The 20,738-nt window shown below is 40.6% G+C and overlaps 1 protein-coding gene across 3 annotated transcripts in view; it reads right to left on the bottom strand.

Annotated features, from left to right (window-relative positions):
* LOC114043375 (AP-2 complex subunit beta) overlaps nucleotides 1–20,738 on the bottom strand; it is a 130,837-nt gene that overhangs the window by 105,790 nt on the left and 4,309 nt on the right. For 2 of the 3 annotated variants that reach the window (XM_027862475.1, XM_027862477.1), the window contains exons 1-4: nucleotides 20,093–20,231; nucleotides 13,504–13,563; nucleotides 6,557–6,662; nucleotides 245–380 (exon numbers count right to left, since the gene is read on the bottom strand). In XM_027862475.1, coding sequence (XP_027718276.1) covers nucleotides 245–380; nucleotides 6,557–6,662; nucleotides 13,504–13,540 — 279 coding nt within the window. In that variant the 5' untranslated portion in view covers nucleotides 13,541–13,563; nucleotides 20,093–20,231. Of the gene's footprint in view, nucleotides 1–244; nucleotides 381–6,556; nucleotides 6,663–13,503; nucleotides 13,564–20,092; nucleotides 20,232–20,738 lie in introns of those variants that run through there. The other variant, XM_027862476.1, reaches the window with a different exon arrangement.

Raw genomic sequence — 20,738 nt, 5'->3', positions numbered from 1 at the left:
TTCACCTGGCAAGAGGAGAATCTACTGGACTCACCTGGCAGGAGGCAGGCCTGTGGCTTGAGGTCCCCTGAAATTGAAGGGCTTCTAAACAATGTCTAAGCCATCCTCCCAGTCATTGCTGGTACTACTCTGTGAGGTTTTGAGTTTTGTATAATCCTTCAGAACACAGAGCACTTACGTGTCCTCAGTACAGACACCGACCAAACCAGAAGACACGTGGCAAGGAGACTGCTAGGAAAGCTACCTTCACAAAGCTGTTGACAGCCATGATGGCCATATCTGGCTGGCTCTTGGCGTAGTTCATCAGATACAGATAGACAAGCTTCTTCAGCTCCAGGTTATCCGTCTGCATACAATTCACCACATCTGGAAAGAGAGAGCTGGGGGCAGGGATAGGGAAAGAAGAGGGAAAAAGGAGTGAGAAAGAGGTTATATGAGAGATGCCAACATCTATACCTGTTCAATGTATCTTGAAATCACATACGCTATGCAACCCAGGGAAGACTTTTGTGGTAAGTTACAGATGTTAACTGCCAATAATCTCCCACTGCAACTTTTGTCACTGCGTGAACATGACTCTGGATTCCCTCTAGCACAGGTCTGGCAAGTCCAAATCTAACTGTAAAGATCATCAGTTTGGATCTCATAGCAAACTGACTTGTACAGTTATCCTAAAACCATCCTCGAAACACAAAGTGATTAATTTTTCAGTTACAGCAATTCTCAAAGACCAATCTACAACATTAAAGAGGCTCTGCAATCTGCATTTGTGAAAGGCATACACACATCCACAAAATCACAGATAATTGAAGACTGAAGCCTAAGATTGTGGCCAGGTATTAACATTAACTTATTGGGCCTATTTTTAAAGAATAATATATATTCTCAATTAATAAAATATGAGCCACGTGTTACTACATCATAAGCTCCCAGACAGCAAGGATTACATCTCCCTAACTTGTTCTCTGTAGGGCCCAGCACAAGTTTCATGCACAAACTGGAGGTCAATGAAAAGTCTCTGACAGTGATAAAGTCTACCATCATCATCCTGTAAAAACAACTTTCTAGCATCTGTCAGGAGGGCAGTTGATAGACAGAAAATCTGAAATCAGCTGGTCTATTTACAAAATCAAGATTTTAGCAGGATCAAATCAACCTAAAGACTATAGAACTGTTTAAAATCTTGTACTGAAATGCCTGTGGAAAAATTCTAGACACTGACATCCAATATCAGGAACTCTGAGGCATCTGACAATCTGCAAGTTGCCAATCTCAAGCTATCATCCAAATACTGATCATTTGTGAAAATTCAATGCTGTGTGCAGGTCAACTTGTCAGGGTGCACAAAGGTTAACCAAGAGGCACCAAAGGGAACCAAAAAAGCTGTGAGCCAGAAACAGGAGAAAAGACGGGGGAAAAGGAATTGTCTGATCATGGCTAATGTGGGAACTGTTCTACTGGACTCTGGAGCAACATCACCAGGGTTTGGTTTTGTCTTTTGTTTTCAATTTGCTTAATGGGGGGGATTAATTTTAAAATGGCTTGTTACTTGAAAAAAAATTAATTTTTTTTTTAAAAATCACTACAGGAAAAATGTCCTTTAGTAGAAGCTGAGTTTGAGTTGAAAAGGTAAAAGATTTTCTCCTTTGCATAAACAACCCAATAACTAGATTGGGGTGGGGAACCTGCAGCCTCAAAGCCACATATGGTCCTTCAGGTCCTCAAGTGCAGCCGTTTGACCGAATCCAAACTTCATAGCACAAATTCCCTTAATAAAAGGGCCTCAAGGTCCCTAATTCAAGTTCCCCAACTCTGAATTAGATGATCACCAATTGGCGGCTTAAAATTTGAATGTAACAGTGCACTAAAAAAATTCAACATAAAACACCAGAGACGTCAGAGTTTTCACTGCTGTTTCTTCACAACCTGCCCCAGGCTCCCACTTTGGTCATCTTCATACTCTGAAGTCAACTTTGGTCTCATCCACTTGTGCTCTTCCAGATATTGCATGTCACAGTGGATCCATGCCTGTCCTTCCTAAGGGACTCCTACATTCCCTCTCAAGTTTACCAAAAAAGGTCCCTGCAAGGGGCTAGGGCTCTTCCTCTTAATCTCCTGACATCACATAGATGCCAAAGGAGCATGAGGGGCTATCAGTTATCGTGCCGTCTCCAAAACTGGCCTATCTTTTTATCCACTCATAAAATTCCAATAAAGTTCTCCATCTACAAACATTCACCACAAAACTCTATTGCCCTGAAGACCAAGAATTTCAATCCTTTAGAAGCTGTGGCATTGCAAAGAAGACTGGCATTTAAAATTCTGTTTTAGAGGGAGCCAAGATGGCAGAGGGAAAGCAGTGACTTGCGAGAGCTCTCCCCCAAACCCCTCCAAATACCTACAAAAAATGGCTCTAAACAAATTCTAAAGCAGCAGAACCCACAAAAAAACAGAGTAAAACAAATTTCCAGCCCAAGACAACCTGGATGGCTCATCAGAAAGGTATATCATGCTGGGCTGAGAGAGGAGCGCAGTGCAGCGTGGGCACGCAGGCCGCAGCAACCCTGGAGCAGGCCTCAGAGGACTGAATCACGGGCAGCTGCGGCAGTTTCCAGACTTCTCAACCCACCAACGCCAAAGATAACTTAGAAGGTCAGTGGGAAAAGTCTGTTACTGCAGTGAGAGAAGAAGCTAGATCTCAGCTGCCCCGAGGAAAGTGGCTGGCTTCTGAGCTTCCAGCCCACAGACTGAGGGGGAATCAAGTGGCTGATCAGAGGGGGATTGCAAGGATCTCTTTGCCAGGGCTGAGGCAGGAATCTCTTGCTTTGCCCATGCTTGGATCTGGATCACAGTTCTGAGGGGCAGTCCTGGGGTGAGGAGGAATGCTGGCGTGGTGGAGCCTGTTGTGGCGGTGGAGAGGAAATACCTCGCCCCTTATCATAGCACATTGGAAGAACTGACACTTTTCAGGTCCCTAGAAGTATCTCTGAAAACAGCTGTACAAACCCCCAAACCTTGGGACAGTACATTCTCCACATTGGAAACAGACTCTTACCTTAACAAAGAGTTTAAAACTCAAATAATTGGTTGGGATCATGAGCAAGCAGCACAAAAAGAGTCAGATTATATTATCTTACTTTGGTGACAAAGAAGATCAAAACACACAACCAGAATTAGAAAATAAAGTCAAAGCTCCTACATCCAAAACTTCCAAGAAAAATATTTGAATCAGTCCCAGGCCTTGGAAATGCTCAAAAGGGATTTTGAGAAGCAAGTAAGAGAAGTAGAGGAAAAACTGGGAAGAGAAATGAGAGTGATGCAAGAAAATCATGAAAAGCAAGTTAACAGCTTGCTAAAGGAGACCCAAAAAAATACTGAAGAAAATAACACCTTAAAAAATAGCCTAACTCAAATGGCAAAAGAGGTCCAAAAAGCCAAAGAAGAGAAGAACGCCCTAAAGAGCAAAATTGGCCAAATGGAAAAGGAAGTCCAAAAGATTACTGAAGAAAATACTTCCTTAAAAATTAGAATAGAGCAACTGGAAGCTAGTGACTTTATGAGAAATCAAGACACTGTAAAACAAATCCAAAAGAATGAAAAATTAGAAAACAATGTGAAATATCTCATTGGAAAAACAACTGACATGGAAAATGGATCCAGGAGAGAGAATTTAAAAATTATTGGACTATCTGAAAGCCATGATCAAACAAAGAGCCTAGACATGATCTTTTAAGACATTATCAAGGAAAACTGCCCTGATATTTTAGAACCAGAGGGCAAAATAGAAATTGAAAGAATCCACCGATCTCCTCCTGAAAGAGATCCCCAAAGGAAAACTCCTAGGAATATTGTAGCCAAACTCCAGAGTTCCCAGGTCAAGGAGAAAATATTACAAGCAGCCAGAAAGAAACAATTCAAGTATTGTGGAGACACAATCAGGATAACACAAGATTTAGCAGCTTCTACATTAAGGGAACAAAGGGCATGGAATATAATATTCTGGAGGGCAAAGAAGATAGGATTACAACCAAGAATCACCTACCCAGCAAAACTGAGTATAATTCTTCAGGGGAAAAAACGGTCATTCAGTGAAATAGAGGACTTTCAAGCATTCTTGATGAAAAGACCAGAACTGAATAGAAAATTTGACTTTCTAATACAAGACTCAAGTGGAACATGAAGAGGTAAACGGGAAAGAGTAATCATAAGAGACTTAATAAGGTTGAACTGTTTACACTCCTGCCTGGAAAGATGGTATTTATAATTCATGAGACCTTTGTCAGTATTAGGGTAGTAAAAAATTATATATAGTATGTATATATATAGATAGATAGATATAGATATAGATATAGATGGATAGATAGATAAGATAGAGGGCACAGGGTGAATTGAAGATAAAGGCATCATATCTAGAGAATAAAATTAAGGGGTGAGAGAGGATCATACTAGGAGAAGGAGAAAGGGAAAGGTAGAACAGGGGAAATTATCTCACAAAAAAAAAAACAGAAAAGAAAAGGCTGTTATAGTGGAGGGGAAACGGGGGAAGATGAGAGGAAATGAGTGAATCTTATTCTCATAGGATTTGACTTAAGGAGGGCATAACATACACACTCAACTGGGTATGGCAATCTGTCTTACCCTACAGGAAAATAGGAGGGGAAGGGGACAAGAGAGTAGGGGGATGATAGAGAGGAGGGCAGATTGGAAAAGGGGGTAATCAGAAGCAAATGCTTCTGAGGAGGGACAGGGTCAAAAGAAAGAACAGAATAAATGGGGGGGAGGATAGGATTAAGGGAATAGAGTTAGTTTTTCACAGCATGTCTACTATGGAAGTGTTTAGCATAACTGAACATGTATAGCCTATATTGAGTTGCTTGCCTTATCGATGAGGGTGGGGAGGGAGGAAGGGAGAAAATTTAGAACCCAAAGTTTAAAAAACACATGTTTACAAAAAAAATGTTTTCACATGCAACTGGGAAATAAGAAATACAGGAAATGGAGTACAGAAATCTATCCTGCCCTACAGGAAAATAGAAGGGGAAAGGAGGGAGAGATAGCAGGGAAAGCAGACTAGGGGAAGGGGTATTCAGAATGCATGCCATCTTGGGGTGGGGGGATGGATGAGATGGGGTGAAAATTTGGAACTCAAAATCTTGTGGAAGTAAATGTTGAAAAGTAAAAATAATATATACATATATATATAAAAATCAAAATTTTGTTTCAAAATTTTGTCTCATAGAAGGCTGGGGTCATTATTGGCACTGGCAATTTCCTGAGACAATTTCCAACTGTCTTCCTCATATTCAATTCTGGGCCTAGTTCACTGCCCATGCGACAACTTTATACACTGAGCATTCAAGTTGCTTATCAGTCTAGACAACAGACATTCTTCTATCTGACTCTTTCTGTGGGAACAGTGAGAACAAATTCTCCTGGGTGATGACAGATCTCATTCAGGAGGCTCTGCAGTGTTCCAGGGTTTCAAGTCAACAATGCAATGTCCTTCACAAACAGGAATATCTCGATTACCTCACCAATTGTAAGGGATTTCCTCTTCCTGTCGGACATTGTCACAGACCTCTTCCATGACAGTGGCAAACACCTTTGGTAAGCATAAGTCTCCCTATTTTGGGCTTTTTAAAAAATTACTTATCAGAGATTGAATAATGTTCTCTCTGTCATTACATTTTTTTGTTTTGTTTTGAGGCAGTTGGGGTTAAGTGACTTGCCCAGGGTCACACAGCTAGTGAGTGTTAAGTGTCTGAGGCCACATTTGAACTTAAGTCCTCTTGACTCCAGGGCTGGGGCTGTATCCACTGCGCCACCTAGCTGCCCCTCTGTCATTACATGTTGCAAGGAGTCTTGTATGATTCTAGCTTATGCATAGTAGGAACTTTGTTGGAGGAAAGGCTTCGAAGGCTGCATTTTGTTCTACTAAATAAAACACTTTTTTATAATCAACCAAAAATAAGCTCAGTCACTCTGCATTCTCTACATATTTCAGTCAAATGTGTGGTCAAAAAGATAGGAACTGCTGTGGAATATCTTTCATGAAGACTTGCCTTACATGTCATGATCTCACACATCTGGTGAAGGCATTTCAAAGTCCAAAATAATTGTGCTAAATCATAGAAACACTGTAATCTGTTCAAACTAGACAGATTTCTTAAAATAGGCTGGTTCTTTAACTCAGCATATGAATTCTGGGCTCATAAAGAACTGACAATGCTGACTTAAACTCAGTAGTAATCACGGACGGAAGCTTCTGCCTCCTGAAGCAATTTTAACATTGCATGAATATGTCCTGGTCCCAGATTCACAAGGATGCCGGCTCCCTGACAGTGTGGTGCTAGCTAGATCAGTGTACGACAAGATCAAATTCACCATCTTCTCCTAGGACATTATCTGAAGACCAGGGTAGAGTTAACAAAGGAGTCAGTCTTGAAGGAACTTAGGAAGGACTCCGTACTGCCTCACAAAAGAGGTGCAATTAAAGAGGAAAGCAAACAAAAGAGAAGGAAGAATGGGGGTGGGGGGCAGGCACATGATCCCTTACCTGACATCCTTCCCCACTGTCATGGCTGCAATCACTTTCTTGACAGCTTCTTTCCTTTTCTCCTTCTTTTCATTGTTGAGCTCTGCCTTCAGTTCAAAGATCTCTCCTACCAAAAAGAGACAGAGAAAGAGAGAGACAGAAAGAGAGAGACTGTGTCAGTAGAAAGTCCCAGAACCAAGTAACTAAGACCTACGTTACACTTCACAAATAAAACAAAACCACGACAGGTATCCAGTGGAGTCATGACATATAGGATAAAAGACTCAGCATATGGAAGGGCAATTGATAAATGCCAAGTCCCAGAAACTCTGCTGAGCCCTGTAAAAAGACTAAACCAGGACTAACAGGAATCCTCTTAATGTATGGGTGAAAATGAACTTGACTTGCAGAACCTTAATACTCATTCAATTGACATCAAAGTACCAGATACTTCTTGATAATCTTAGTATTAACGTGTTACAGACTACAGTGTCTCTAACAATAGAGCAAAGAAATTCTATATTTTACATATCAAACAGATGACTACACATACTTAAAATTATTTGGTTTAAATGTGTTTAAAAATTTTTAAAGATAAATAGCAAAACCTCTTTAAGGGAGTAGCTTAGAAAGAGCTGGAATTAACTGAACACAGGCCAACAAGTTACTTTGGGTTTCTTTTTCAAAAGTAAAATAAGTTTTAAGTTTAAAAAAATTTTGTCATTCTGAACTTGATAAACATGAATATTTACCTATATAAGACAAAGAAAAAGAGGCAAAAATTGAAATTGCCACTCTCTACTAGGCATAGTTTTTTTAAAAAATATATAATAAATTCAACACATTACTTTCAGAGCTCATTATGCAATCAGCATTCTAGCTTCAGAGCTATCCTGCTTCTTTGTGTCTTTCTCTAAACTTCCCTCTGTTTTCTTCCATATAGTTTAACAATGACCCTCTTCTTTCTTTTCTTTTCCTGAGGCATCACCAGCTCTAGCCCCCATCAGCTCTTCAAACTCACTCCCCCAAAATTAAAAAAAAAAAACCAAACCTCCATTACTACAAATAAGCATTTAAGCAAAAAAAAAAAAAAAAAAATCCATTGGCCATGTGTGAAATCATATGATCCATCCTGTACCTCGAGTCATCATCTATCTCTCTGTCAGGACATAGGTAACATGCTACATCTGGACATCCTCTGGAGTCATGGCTGATCACTGTAGCCTTTCAAAGTTATTTTCCTTAAAATTGTATGAATTATTCATATTATTTTGCTTACTTCATTCTATACTGGTTCCTCCAAATCTTGCCAAAATTCTTTCAATCCATCCTTTTCATCATTTCTTAGGCTACAATACTATTTACATACCAATATTTGTTCCCCAACTGATGGGCACTCTCTTTAGTTTCCAGTTCTTTGATACAACAGTGCTGCAATAAATATTCTTGTACACACTGGTCCTTTACCTCTGCTTTTCATCTCTTTGGAAGGTATGTGTTGCTCCAATTTGCTTTCATGACCTTTTATATCTACATCTTTTCTCCATTTGGAGCTGACTATGGAATGTGGTATAAGATGTCAGTCTAAATGTAATTTCTTCCAAATAGTTTTCCAGTTTTCCCAGTTTGGTTTTTTGGTTTGTTTTTTTTTTTTGTCATATGTTGAGTACTTATCCAAATTGTTTGGGTCCTGGGTTTACAAAAAACTATTCTACTATTTTTAATTAGTTCAGAATGTCATGTTACTAATTTGTTCTACTGATTAACTTTTTTATTTTTAACCAGTGTCAACTAGTTTTGGCGACTGCTGCTCTGTATGATTTAAGATTTGGTCCTTCAAAGCCACCTTTCTTCTTGCTATTTAAAATTATTTCCCTTGAGACTAATGACCTTTTGTTCCTCCAGATGAATTTTATTATTTTTTTCCTAGCTCTAAAAAGAAATTCTTTGGTAATTTGATTGATATGACACCGAATAAGCAAATTAATTTAGGTAGAACTATAATTTTCATGTTGATTCAGCCCAACCATGAGCAATTAATCTCTCTCTGATCATTTAGGTCTGGTTTTATTTTTGAAAAGAATTTTATATATTCACATAATTCCTGTGCATCTCCAGAAAGGCAGACTCACCAACAATTTCCATTCTATCTTTCCTTCACCCAGAAAGAGAAGCCCTTTACAAACAACAAAAAAGTTTCAAGAATAAAAGTAAAAAAATTCAGCAAAACCAATGAACATATGGGGTGAAGGAACAGAAGTATCTTCTGTCTCTTCTTTGGAACAGGTTTGATCATCCAAATTTTGTAACTCTAAGTTTTGACTGTTTTGTTCTTGTTCATTCCAATCACATTGTTATAATCACTGTATATACTGTTTTCACTTTGCAACAATTCATATACGCCCTTCCATGCTTCTTTGTAGTCATTGTGTTCATAATTTCTTACAACACAGCAATATTCCACTGCACACATCTACCACATTTTGTTTAGGCATTTCCAGTCACTGGGCATCTATCTACCTTGTTTCCAGTTCTCTGTTACCACAAAAAAATGCAGCTACAATTATTTTGGTGTCTATGAAGCCATCATGTTAACGAACTCCCTGGGCCACATCCTTAGTAGAGGACTCGAGGGACCAAAGGGTATTATGCATATATTTGTCATTTTATTTGCATAAATTCAAATTGCTTTCCAAAATGGTTGTAGTGGTCCAAAGCCCCACCAACAATACATTAGTGTGATTGTTTTTTCACAATCTCTACAAGATTAGTAATTCCCATCTTTTGTCGTCTTTGCCAAATTGCTGAGTATGAAACCTCATCTTGTTTTGATGTGCATTTCTGTTATCATTAGCAATTTGGAACATTCTTTCAAATGGTTAACTGTTTGCAATTCTTCTTTTGAAAAAAATTGCTGAGTATGAAACCTCATGCTTGTTTTGATGTGCATTTCTGTTATTATTAGCAATTTGGAGCATTCTTTCAAATGGTTAACTGTTTGCAATTCTTCTTTTGAAAACTATTTATATCCTTTGACCACTCCTCGGTTGGGGAATGGCTTTTGGTTTTAAATATTTCTCTTAGTAGTCTATATCTTAGATGAGAATATATATTTATCATAGATATTTGATAGAAAAAAAATTTTCCCTATCCAATCATTTCTCTTTTTATCCTAAATGCATTAATTTTGTTTGTGTAAATGTTTTTCAATTTAATTTAATCAAAATTATCTATTTTGTTTTATCCCTTATTACATTAAGACATCAACCCTTTGTACACAGTTGTGAAGTTTATGATTTGCTTTTCTTCTAATTCTGTAATGATATATTTAATATTCAGTTCACGTATCCATTTTTTAAATTGAATTTTATTTTATTTTCAGTTCCAAATTCTCCCTCCCCCACTCATTGAGAAGGCAATAAATCATGTATCCATTTTGAACTTATTGTGGAATGTGGGGCAAAATTCTGTGTAAGCTCAATTTCTGCCAGTCTGCTTTCTAATTTTCCAAGCCATTCTAATCAATTAAGTTTTTTTCCCACTGTTTTTTGAGGTTTCTCAAACATTGGTCTACTGAATTCAACAGTTTCTGTTTGTTCTTCACCTAGTATGTTCCACTGATCTACTTTTCTATTTTTTAACCAGTATCAAATGGTGCTGATGATGGCCACTTTATAAAGCAGTTTTAGGCCTGCTATTCCACATTCATTCCTAACTTCTTTCATTATTTTATTGATATTCTATTATTTTGTTCCTTCAGATAATTCTTAATCTATTGTCCAGCTCTATAAAATATCCTCCTTTGGTAGTTTGAATAGCATAGTATCAAATTTATAAATTAACTTTGGCAGTATTATCATTTTTATTACACTGGCATAGCCCAGCTATGAACTCTGAACAGCACTCTAGCTGTTTAAGATTTTATTTCTTTAAGGAATATTTTGAAATTGAATCTATACAGGCCTCACGGGCTTTAGTAAATGGACTCCCAAATATTTTGTCATTATTTTGAATGGAATTCCCCTAATATTTCTCCTGGATTATTATATAGAAATGCTGTTGGGTTTCGTAGATTTATTTTGCAGTCTTCAAGTTTGCTAAAGCTGTTAATTATGTCAGTTTCTTTGCTGACTCCCTAAGATTTTCTAAGTAACCCACAGTGTCATCACAGATAGTTTTGTCTCCTCTTTGCCCGTCCTTATGTCTCTAATGTCCTTCTCATCTTATTGCTGATTACTAGCATTTCTAAAACTCTATCAAATAATAGGAGGGAGAGAGGAACATCCTTGCTTTACTCTTATATTTATTAGGAAAATTTCTATTGTTTCCCATTATATTTACATATAATGTTTGCTTTTTCATCTTAAATACTTCTGTCATATTAAAAGAAAAAGATCCCTCTATACTTTGTGTTTTCAGTATAAATTAGTATTTTACTTTGTCAAACACTTTTTCTACATTATTAATATGTGGTTTAATATTAACACATTATTAATAATTATGTAGTTTGGAGCTTTTTGTTTTTAACGTAATTAATTACAATCATTCTTTTTCCTAATGTTGAATCATCCTTGATATAAATCCAGTTTATAAATGCATTCAAATATTATCCAGTGGGATAACAATTGGGAAAAGATGGGTAACAGCACATTATGACTTTCATAGAAATCAAGCACCTCTAGTGGGGTCTGTGCCATCAATACCCACTTAAACAAAGAAGACAAGAGCATTCCAAATGAAAAACTACTTTTTTTTTTTGTTCAGCAAAATGAAATAGCATAGCCAAAAGCAGTCAGCTAAGTTGGATTCCCTCAAAATTCAAAGCTGCCAAAATCCAGTTTTCTCTTTTCCCATCATTTATTTCCTAAAAGCCCCAAATGAGCAAACAGCAGGATTCCAGAAACACTGCATCATAAGCAGCAGGAGTCGCAAAATGAAAAAAGGATGTAGCAGAAGCTACTCAAACTGACTAAAATATAATTTGAGAGAAGGGTAACTCAATTATTGTGCTCTTTCCATTATTTAAAAAAATTTTCAACTTAACATTTCTGATAGCACTGGCCCTAATAAAGGTCTAACTGCGAGGCTGACGTTATAAACGCCTGAATAAAGGAAAGTAACAGAGCCCCTTGAATGATGGGCATTGGATAATAAAGTTCCTTCAAACAGCTTTAATAATATCCCTGTATGAGACAGAAGACAGCTCAATCATCAAAGCAAGTAAAATGCTATGGAAAGGAAGGGAGAAACAGGCTGATCCTTGGAATTTAAGGGAACAGAAAACATGACATGTTTTCATCAATCAAAAGTTAGAGGAGTAGATGATAGCCATGACATTCATAGAGGAGGAAGCCAAGTTATAAGGGTCCCTGGGGACAGGGAGACACAAGGAATTCAAAACAAAGATGGATTAGAAAAGGATTGTAAGAAATCAACTAGGAAAAGACTTCCACTCTCCTACTTTCCTCTCTCTGCCACTAAAACACATTTGCCCTCAATGAGTGGAGACTCAAGCAGAAAAGCCTGACCATAGGAAATAAAGGAAGCCAAGGTACAGGATAAAGCAATATAAAAAAGTGATTTAGTATGTGCTCTCTCTGATGAAAAGATGATTAGGATTAATCTGAATTTCTGCATAAGGAAATGTAGTGACAGATCAAGAATTCACATTAAAACATTAAAAAGACAAAAGATCATTTTCTAGCACTTCAACAAAAAAAAGTGAAAGGGAGACAACTGAGGTGCCTCGTATGCAGCAACATTAAAGGTTTAACCTCAAACAAGAAGGTTAAAAATTCTTTCAAAATTTAAAAGCTACTTCATGATACGACAGAATCTTGAAATAGTGGTAAAACCATGAGGATGGCACTAAACTGTATTTGGGTCTTCTAAGTATGCCCCCGATGTCTTTGGGCTCTACTGATTACACCCAACACAGGAACGAGTACTATTCAGGATAATTTCCCATATCTATCAGAAGAGAAACTTATCCACAAAGTGCAGTTAAAGTTCTGCATATATAGCACTGAAGAGACAGGAACAACCCAGTTTTATTCATGTTGTGGAACCCTACTGATATCATAGGACCACAGATTTAGTGCTGGAAGGGACCAGAGAGATCATCTGGGCCAACTCTTCTATTTTATAGGTAAAGGAGGTTAAATGACTCCCCCAAAGACACAGAGGGACTGGCAAAGCCAAGATTCCAAACAAGGCCCTCTGACTTCAGATGTAGTGTTTTTCCCCATTGCACCAAGATTCCTAGGCTGGAAGTTTATCTTAGACAGTAAAACCAATGACTAAAAAGGATAAGCTGCCTAACCCAAGTGAGCTCAGAAAAGGGAAGCTAGCCACAGCTCTCAAGTGGGTGGTTCAAAGTCATATTTTTAGAAGAGAGGGTTTTTGAAGGAGAGCTCTCAGCCAGTGCTCGTACTTCTATACTCGGATGGAAAAATCCGTATCCAGCTCAGAGGAGCATCAATTGGCCAGAATGGGGCACCTGACTTAACTCTCAGTGCACGATCTGAGAACCAGAGCCTATTCTGCCAGGCTGTCTTTGGGAACAAAGAATCTTTGACAGGGAAGGAACCTTACAGATCACCTCTCATCCAACCTGAACCTAAAATGATCCGGCAGAATGATCACTCCGACATGCGAGCAAATCATTTCTTCAGCTTTTGTAGCCAAATGGACAGGAGATTTTCCCCTCTTCCTCCCAAGCCAAGAGGAGACAAAGATAGTTGGGCAATTCTACCTTTTTTACCATCCGGAAACACTGGGATTACCTTACACAGGCTTACTGTCACATTCAAACACCAAGAGGTTTCTCTAGAACAGTATTGTAGCTAAAGATACGTCAAATAAACCTCACCTTATCCACTGGTGGGTCTAGTTCAGCCAAAACCTTAGCTGGAGGGAATGACACCTTATTATTTCCATGAAAATCTCACACATTTACCTGGCCTTACCTTTTTTATTGGTTGTGAAATACTTGGAGTCAGTCATTTTTCCAGCTCTTTAAGGTATACCTGCAATGAGAGAAGATTCCTTTAACCAACATAAAGCTGCTCCTGCCAGAACACCCAGCACTGCAAGTGCGTGGGAAAAAAAAAAAAAACAAAAAAAAAAACCCAACACTGATGTCCTAAAGTCAAAGACAGTAGAAGATAAACTATTGAGCCTGCCTTAACAACTCTACAATATCATCCAAGAATGCTTCAAAAGCTAAAGCTATACCTTTTTGAAAAAAACGGCAAATTTATTTGGAAAAATGCTCTTTTCCTATTATTTTCTTTCTAGGAAAATCTGTTTTTCCTCTATGCTTTTAGATCAATCCAATCAACAAGCATTCTTTCAGCACCTACTATGTGCTAGGTGATGAGGTTGCAGATACCCAATTCCCTGCTTGCAAGGGGCTTATACTCTAGTGGGAGAGGCAAAAAGAACATGTGAGTTTAAGCAAAACAAGCAAAGAGAATAAATACAAAGTGGTTAAACATAACTTAGTTGGGAAGGAAGACACAAGCAATTACAGATCAGGAAATGATTCACCTAGAAGGTGGTATGTGGGGTAAGCCTTTAAGGGAAAGAGGGCTTCCATGAAATGGGGTGATGAGGGAGCTCATTCTAGTTACAGAGGATGACTATTGCAAAGGCATGGAGAGGAGATGTGGGTGTTGCTGTGTCTAAGAAGCAGAGAAGAAGCTAGTTTGGCTAGATGCAGAGTACCATAGGAGTCATATACAAGAGGGCAGGAACAATAGGTTGGGACCACACTGTTAAAGGTCTTTAAAAACTAAGCAGAGGAGTTTATATTTTATCCAGCAGGCAATAAAAATGCTTTCAAAACTTGAAGTTACCTCTTGATGTGACAGTTCATTAGGCTATAGTGTGCCCCAGGGTTCTACAGGGTAAGAAAATAACACGGTCGGATCTGTGCTTAGAAAAAGTCACTTTAGCAGCATTATGGAAGATAACTCAAGTGGGGCAAGAGGCCAATGAGGATACCACTACAAAAATCTAGACAAGAGGCAAGGAGAGCCTGAGCTAAGATGGTGGTTTTGGGAGATGGGAGGAGCTGGATACAAGAAATGTTGTAGAGGTATGAACCACATAAAACCATAAATACATAATAACCACATAAACAAACATCATTTGGCAACTGACTGTGAGGTGAGGAAGTGTGAGGAGAAAAGAATAACGTTGAAGTTATAGACCTTGGAGATTGGAAGAATGGTGGTGCCTTCAACTGAAAGAGGGAAGTCTGAAGAGGAGGGGGTGTGGCAGGAAAGATGAGTTGCTTTTGAATATGTTGAGTTTGAGATGTCTCCAGGACATTCAGAGATTAGACTTTGATCTATCAATCTGGGAGGGGAGCTGATAAAATCACCAAGAGAGATAATGCAGACATAGGAGAAGAGGGCCCAGGACAGTCGTGGGGAACTTTTAGGTAAAGTGGTCTGGATGATGAGCCAACAAAAGAAACAAAGAAGAAACAGACAGGTAGAAGGAAAACCAGGAGAGTACAAAGAAAATATCAAGGAGAAGAGTGCTCAATGGTGTCAAATCTAGACGTTAGGTAGAAAAAAGATCAAGACTGAAAAAGGACAATTGGACTTGGAAATTAAGACACCCCTGATCCCTTTAGTAACAGCAGTTGCAATCAAGTGATGAGGTCTAGAAGTCAGACTGCAAAGGACTGAGGAAATTAGAGAAATCAGCAGCAGCGAGTATAGACAGATTTTTTTCTAGGGCTCTGGCTAAGAAACAGATAGCTTGAAGGGACTGTAAGGTGTAGTGAGAGTTGCTTTTTTTTTTTAAGGATGGGGAGAGCTGGGCATTTCTGAAGGGAGAAGGGACTGACATAGGAGAGATAAAGACAGAGCGGCTTAGGGAATGTGCCTAAAAGCCAAAGTCCAGGGCCATGGTTCTTCACAGGGCCTCACAAGGCCAAGGGTGAAGAACCTGTGGCCTCAAGGCCACATATGGCTTTCTAGGTCCTTGAGTGAGGCCTTTTGACTGAGTCCAAGTTTTACAGAACAAATCCTTTTACTAAGGGCATTTGTTCTGTCGAGTTTGGGTTCAGTCAAAGGGCCACATTTGAGGACCTAGAGGGCCACAGATTCCTCACCCTTGTCCTAGGCTGAGTGGAGACTTCAGGCTGGCTGCTAATTCTCCCCCAACTCTGGTCATTCCCCTTTCACGGTCCCTCCTTGTCAATGTGGAAAGTTCAACGGGGATTGAAGGGGGCAGTATTTGCAGCAGTGGCCCTCCCCACTCCTATCAGGACCAGGGTCCCCAGGTACACTGTACCTTCCCAAGATGCTTCACAGCTTCTGTTCCTAGGCCCTCTGCTTTACCTTACTTAAGATAAAAACCAATTAATTACTTGTACATAAAGCCTACTATACACAAGCCATTACGTCTGTCTAGGAAAAAAACTCTTGGGGGGGGGGTTGGGGAGACACTCCTCATAAATACAAATAAGTTCCATGACCCCTGAGTTCCATCCCACACTCCCCTTCTGCTCCACCTTCCTGGTTCCAGCACAGGATGAACAGGTCACCACTGACTTCAATAAGAGCTTCCCTGTTCAGTAGCAACCATCTGTATTTTTCATAACCTAACAGCTGGGAATATGACTTGGAGTCAGGAAGATCTGAGGGTTCGAATTCTGCCTTTGATATATACTGGCTGTGTAACCCTGGGCAATTCAAATCACTTGATTTGCAGCTGAATTGTCTCCCCCCGCTTTTTTTAAAGGCAATTGGGGTTAAGTGACTTGCCCAGGGTCACACAGCTAGTTAAGTGTCAAGTGTTTGGTCTGAGGCCGGATTTGAACTCAGGTCCTCCTGACTCCAGGGCCAGTGCTCTATCCACTGTGCAACCCAGCTGCCCCACCTGAATTCTCAAGGAGTGCTCTGAGGGAGTCTGAGAGATCAAAACTATTTTCACAATAACTTGTTGTTGTTAGATCATTTCAGTTGTGTCCTACTCTTTGTGATCCCATTTGGGGTTTTCTTGGCAAAGATATTGGGAGTGTTTTGCCATTTCCTTTTCCAGCTCATTTGACAGAGGAGGAAACCAAGGCAAATGGGATTAGGTGACTTGCCCAGACAGCTAGGAAGTGTCTAAGGTCATATCTGAACTCGGGTCTTCCTGACTCCAAGTCCAGTGCTTCATAATACTAAGGGATTATTTTCCTATTAAAATATTCCTCCCCTTTCCAACTACATATCTTTAGAAGCCAGATTTTTTTTTCATATACTTCAACCAAAATGACTTATTAAGGCAGATTTAATGCAAGAGATATGAGAATCCAGTATTAAGTCCGATATTAAAGAGATTTCCAAGAATATATAAAACAATGCCACTCTTTTCACTAATTTTTGTTTTAAAAAATTCTTCATAGCAATGTCAACATGTTAACATGCAATGGGTTATTATTGCCATTTTAATAAATTAATAAACATTTTAAATGGTATCAGTTTCAATTTCTAATATGGTAAATATTTGATGGCTATAACCTACATAAACAAAAGTTCTTTGGGGTCCTTAATAATTTTTAAGAGTATAAAGGGGTCCTGACACCAAAAAGTTCTAGGAAATGCTAGCTAATCCAGTCAGAAATTCTACTAAGCCCTTCCTTTCACAAAAACCAGGGCTTTTATCCTGGAAGGATTCATGCTCAAAGAAATTAGTCAAAGATTTAGCCAAAATGTTATGTCAAGGCATTCTAGCAACTTCTCATTCCAAAGATGAAGACTATTATGGCATAGTAGAGTCTGCCTCTAATCAAACACTGAATGAAATTCATAAAGAGAAAATGGCACCTTACCGATAACAGCTAGCTCATAATGAATCACTGTACAACACAGCTAAAAATGAACTGTGCCCCTGCAAATCTCTCATGCCAGTCTCTTATCCTTCTCTAACTTCTGCCATTCTAATTAATAGCACAGCTATCTGTATATAGGTTTTAGTCTCCACTAGACCAAAATCTTGACAGCAAAGTGGGTCTCCCCACTCCCATCTTTGTATCCCCTGAAACCTTACACACAACAGGAACTTATATAGCCTTGGTACCTTGAACAAACAAAGCTATCCATTGTGACTTCTATTTAAATGTACAAAGTAAGCTATAAAGCAAACAAATTCAACATTCTCAATATAAGAAGCAATAGACCTGGGTAGAAACATTAATTTTATCTAGTTCATTCCTTGTGGTTAAAACCACATGCATACTGTTTGCAAACTAGATTCCAAATAGTGTTTAAAAGAAATGGGAAAGGGGAAGGGAAGGAGTGTGGGGGAGGGGGAAGGAGAGAACTATATTCCAGGGGTTCTTAACTTTTGTTATGTTTTGGATCCCTTCGGCACAAGTCTGGTGAGGCCTACAGATCCTTTCTCAGAATGTTTTTATATGCACAAAATACAAAAAATCACAAAGGAAAGCAAATATATCGATATACAGTGGATGAGTGTGTGTACGTGTGTGTATATATATATATATATATATATCTCCAAGTTCCCAACCTCCAGGCTAAGAACTCCTAACCTAGTCTCATTTTATTCCCAGTAAGTTGCTTCATTTACAGCCCAAATGTCAACGTTTCCTTAAATTCCACCTCACATGCATACAGCTTCACTGAGAATTAACACAATTACTTTTCTGCCAAGGAGGAGTCTGAATTGTGATACTTCCAACAGCTCTCACCTAACCACCACACTTAGTCAGCCTTTGAAAAGGATTTTTTCCTAGCATTCTTTATCTCCTTAGTGAGATGCTTTCTATTATTACTTTGTAAGTGAGCCCAGAGGCTAAGCATAGAGGCATCCAAAGAAGACAATTAATAATTTACATTTTTCCTCATTAAGATCTCCAGTTCCCCAGTCATTCAGCCAGTCCTGAGCAAATTTCACTTTCTTTCCATCTTTTCAACAACCAAAATGATGATGATGCTTGATATTTGGAGAGTACTTCCCTTAAAAGGTTAAAAGTGTTTAATAAGGACCCTGGGAACTACAAGCAACCAGGTGAACCCAATAAACTACACCTAATCTCACACTCACACTTTCTCTCTCTCTCTCTCTTTTTCTCTCCCCCCTCCCCCTCCCTCTCTCCCTTTACCCCCCTTCACCCCACCTTCAATGTAAACCCAGGGGATATAACTGAGCCCCAAAGTATCTGAAAATTTTTTTAAAAACTCAAATTTTCTCCCATCTAAAATGAGTTAGCAGTATCTTGTATGCAGTAGGCACTTAATGTTTGTAGAACTGAAGGGTATCTCATGTTCTTTAAAGTCACTTCCAGGCCTAAATCCTATGATCTGAATTTTCCATAATATGAAATAGGGTGTGCATTTTTCTGGGTTAAATTTAATTCAACACAATTCAAATAGCATTTACTAAGTGCCTGCTTGCTCTTTAACTCCCTCCCCGCAGGAATTTAAACTGGCTCCTCTAACAGTCCTTCCCGCAGCTCCTAAAGCCTGACGGACATAAAACAGGCTGGAACGGCAAACATAACAGTGTTCCTATCTGCCAATAGCCCACTCCCTTCCCTAACCACCCCAACCAAGACCTGCATTGGCACCCCTACTTCTCACCCGTAAGTTATGTGACCACGGGTGTTGTTGAAAAAAAAATTCTCGAGGCCTCAGTTTCCCATCTGTAAAATAATCTAATTCACGGGGTCTTTGTGATTAAAGGGATAGAGGAGACAGAGGGAGACACACAGAAAAGAGGAGAGAGAGAAAAGAGTGTAAAGAAATATTGAAGAAAGAAGAGAATAGGGATAATAGAGAGAAAAAGAGGAGAGGGAGGGAGAGAGAAGAGAAAAAGGGAGAGGAGAAAGAGAAGAGAAATGAGGGAGAGAAAGAAGGAAGGAAAGAAGGAAGAAGTGAGAGGAGGGAGAGAAGAGGGAGAACAGAGAGAACGAGGAGAGGGAAAAAGAGAGAAGGGGGAGGGAGAAAGACGAGAGAACAGGAACGGAGAGAAGGAGGGAGGGAAAGAGAGAATAGAACCACAAGGAGGAGGAAGAGAGGAGAGAGGGAAAGAGAAGGGGGAAGGAGGGAAGGCGAGAGAGCCGAGGGAACAGGAAGAGAGGAGGAGGAGGACAGGGAGAAGAGAGGGTGGATTTCTGCAGCGCTCCGCCCGCGCCGGCTCAGCCCGGTTAGGCTCAGGCCCTGCCCGGCCCGGCCCGGTCTGCACACAGGGGCCCCGGGAGAGCCCCGCGCCCTCCAGCCTGCTCTTCATCGCCCCCTCCTCTTCCCGGGAGCTCGGGGGGCTGCAGCTGCCCCGGCAGCCCGAATCAGGGGTCGGAGGTCGGCTAGCGCTAATTGAATGAGTCCGGCGGCGGGCATCCCCCGGGCTGCAATCCCCCAGAACACCACCCCACCCCACCCCACCCGGCTGGGGCTCACCTGGCCACGCCCCTCAGGGCCCCCCATCTCCTCCGCCCCGGACCCTGCAGCCGCGGCCACGCCCGGCCCCGACAGCCCCCGCTCCCTCGCCACTGCCCCCCTGCACCCCACGGATCGGGCGGCCTGAACTCACCAGCGGCGGGTAGGAGGGACGAGGCAAGGAGAGGCGAGGAGAGACAAGGCGGCGGGTGGAGAACGGGGCGAGGGCTCCTGCCCGGCACGAATCCTTTCGGGGCGGCCTCAGCCACTGCGCAAAACCCCCTTTGCCAGGTCTAAAGATGGCCGACAGGAAGCGCCCACGTCAAGGGCGCGTGCGTCGCGCCGCTCGGGAGGTGGGGGCGGGGGCGGGGGCGAGGCTCCGAGCATCCCTTGGGGCGAACCTCGAACCCTGGAGGGGACGGCGGCGGCGCGTCTGGTCGTCATGGAGATGGCGCTCCCCACCTCCCCACCCCCACCCCTGCCCGCCCCGCCCGAGTCCGATTGGTGCTCTCCCCAGTGAGGGGCGGAGGTGCTGCTTTAAGAGGCAGTCAGTGAACAAGCGTCCAGTTACTGAGCGCCTACTGCGTGCTGGGCGCTGGGCCAAGTGCCAGGGAGACGAAGCAAGGCAGAAACGGTCCATTTCTACAGATGGCTACCTCGGGAGTTCTTTTTCTCGGGACACTGTCGCTGATTATACGCCTGGGCTAAGCTCTCTAAAGCAGAGATTCTCAACCTGGGGTCCGAGGACTTTTAAAAACATGTGTCTTTATAACTATCTCAGTATAATTGGTTTCCTTTGA

Source organism: Vombatus ursinus, unplaced genomic scaffold, assembly GCF_900497805.2.
Source record: "Vombatus ursinus unplaced genomic scaffold, bare-nosed wombat genome assembly UNPS02014768.1, whole genome shotgun sequence".
Lineage (NCBI taxonomy): Eukaryota > Metazoa > Chordata > Mammalia > Diprotodontia > Vombatidae > Vombatus > Vombatus ursinus.
Note: the sequence above shows the minus strand (reverse complement) of the source record. Positions and strands in the feature narration are given on the sequence as shown.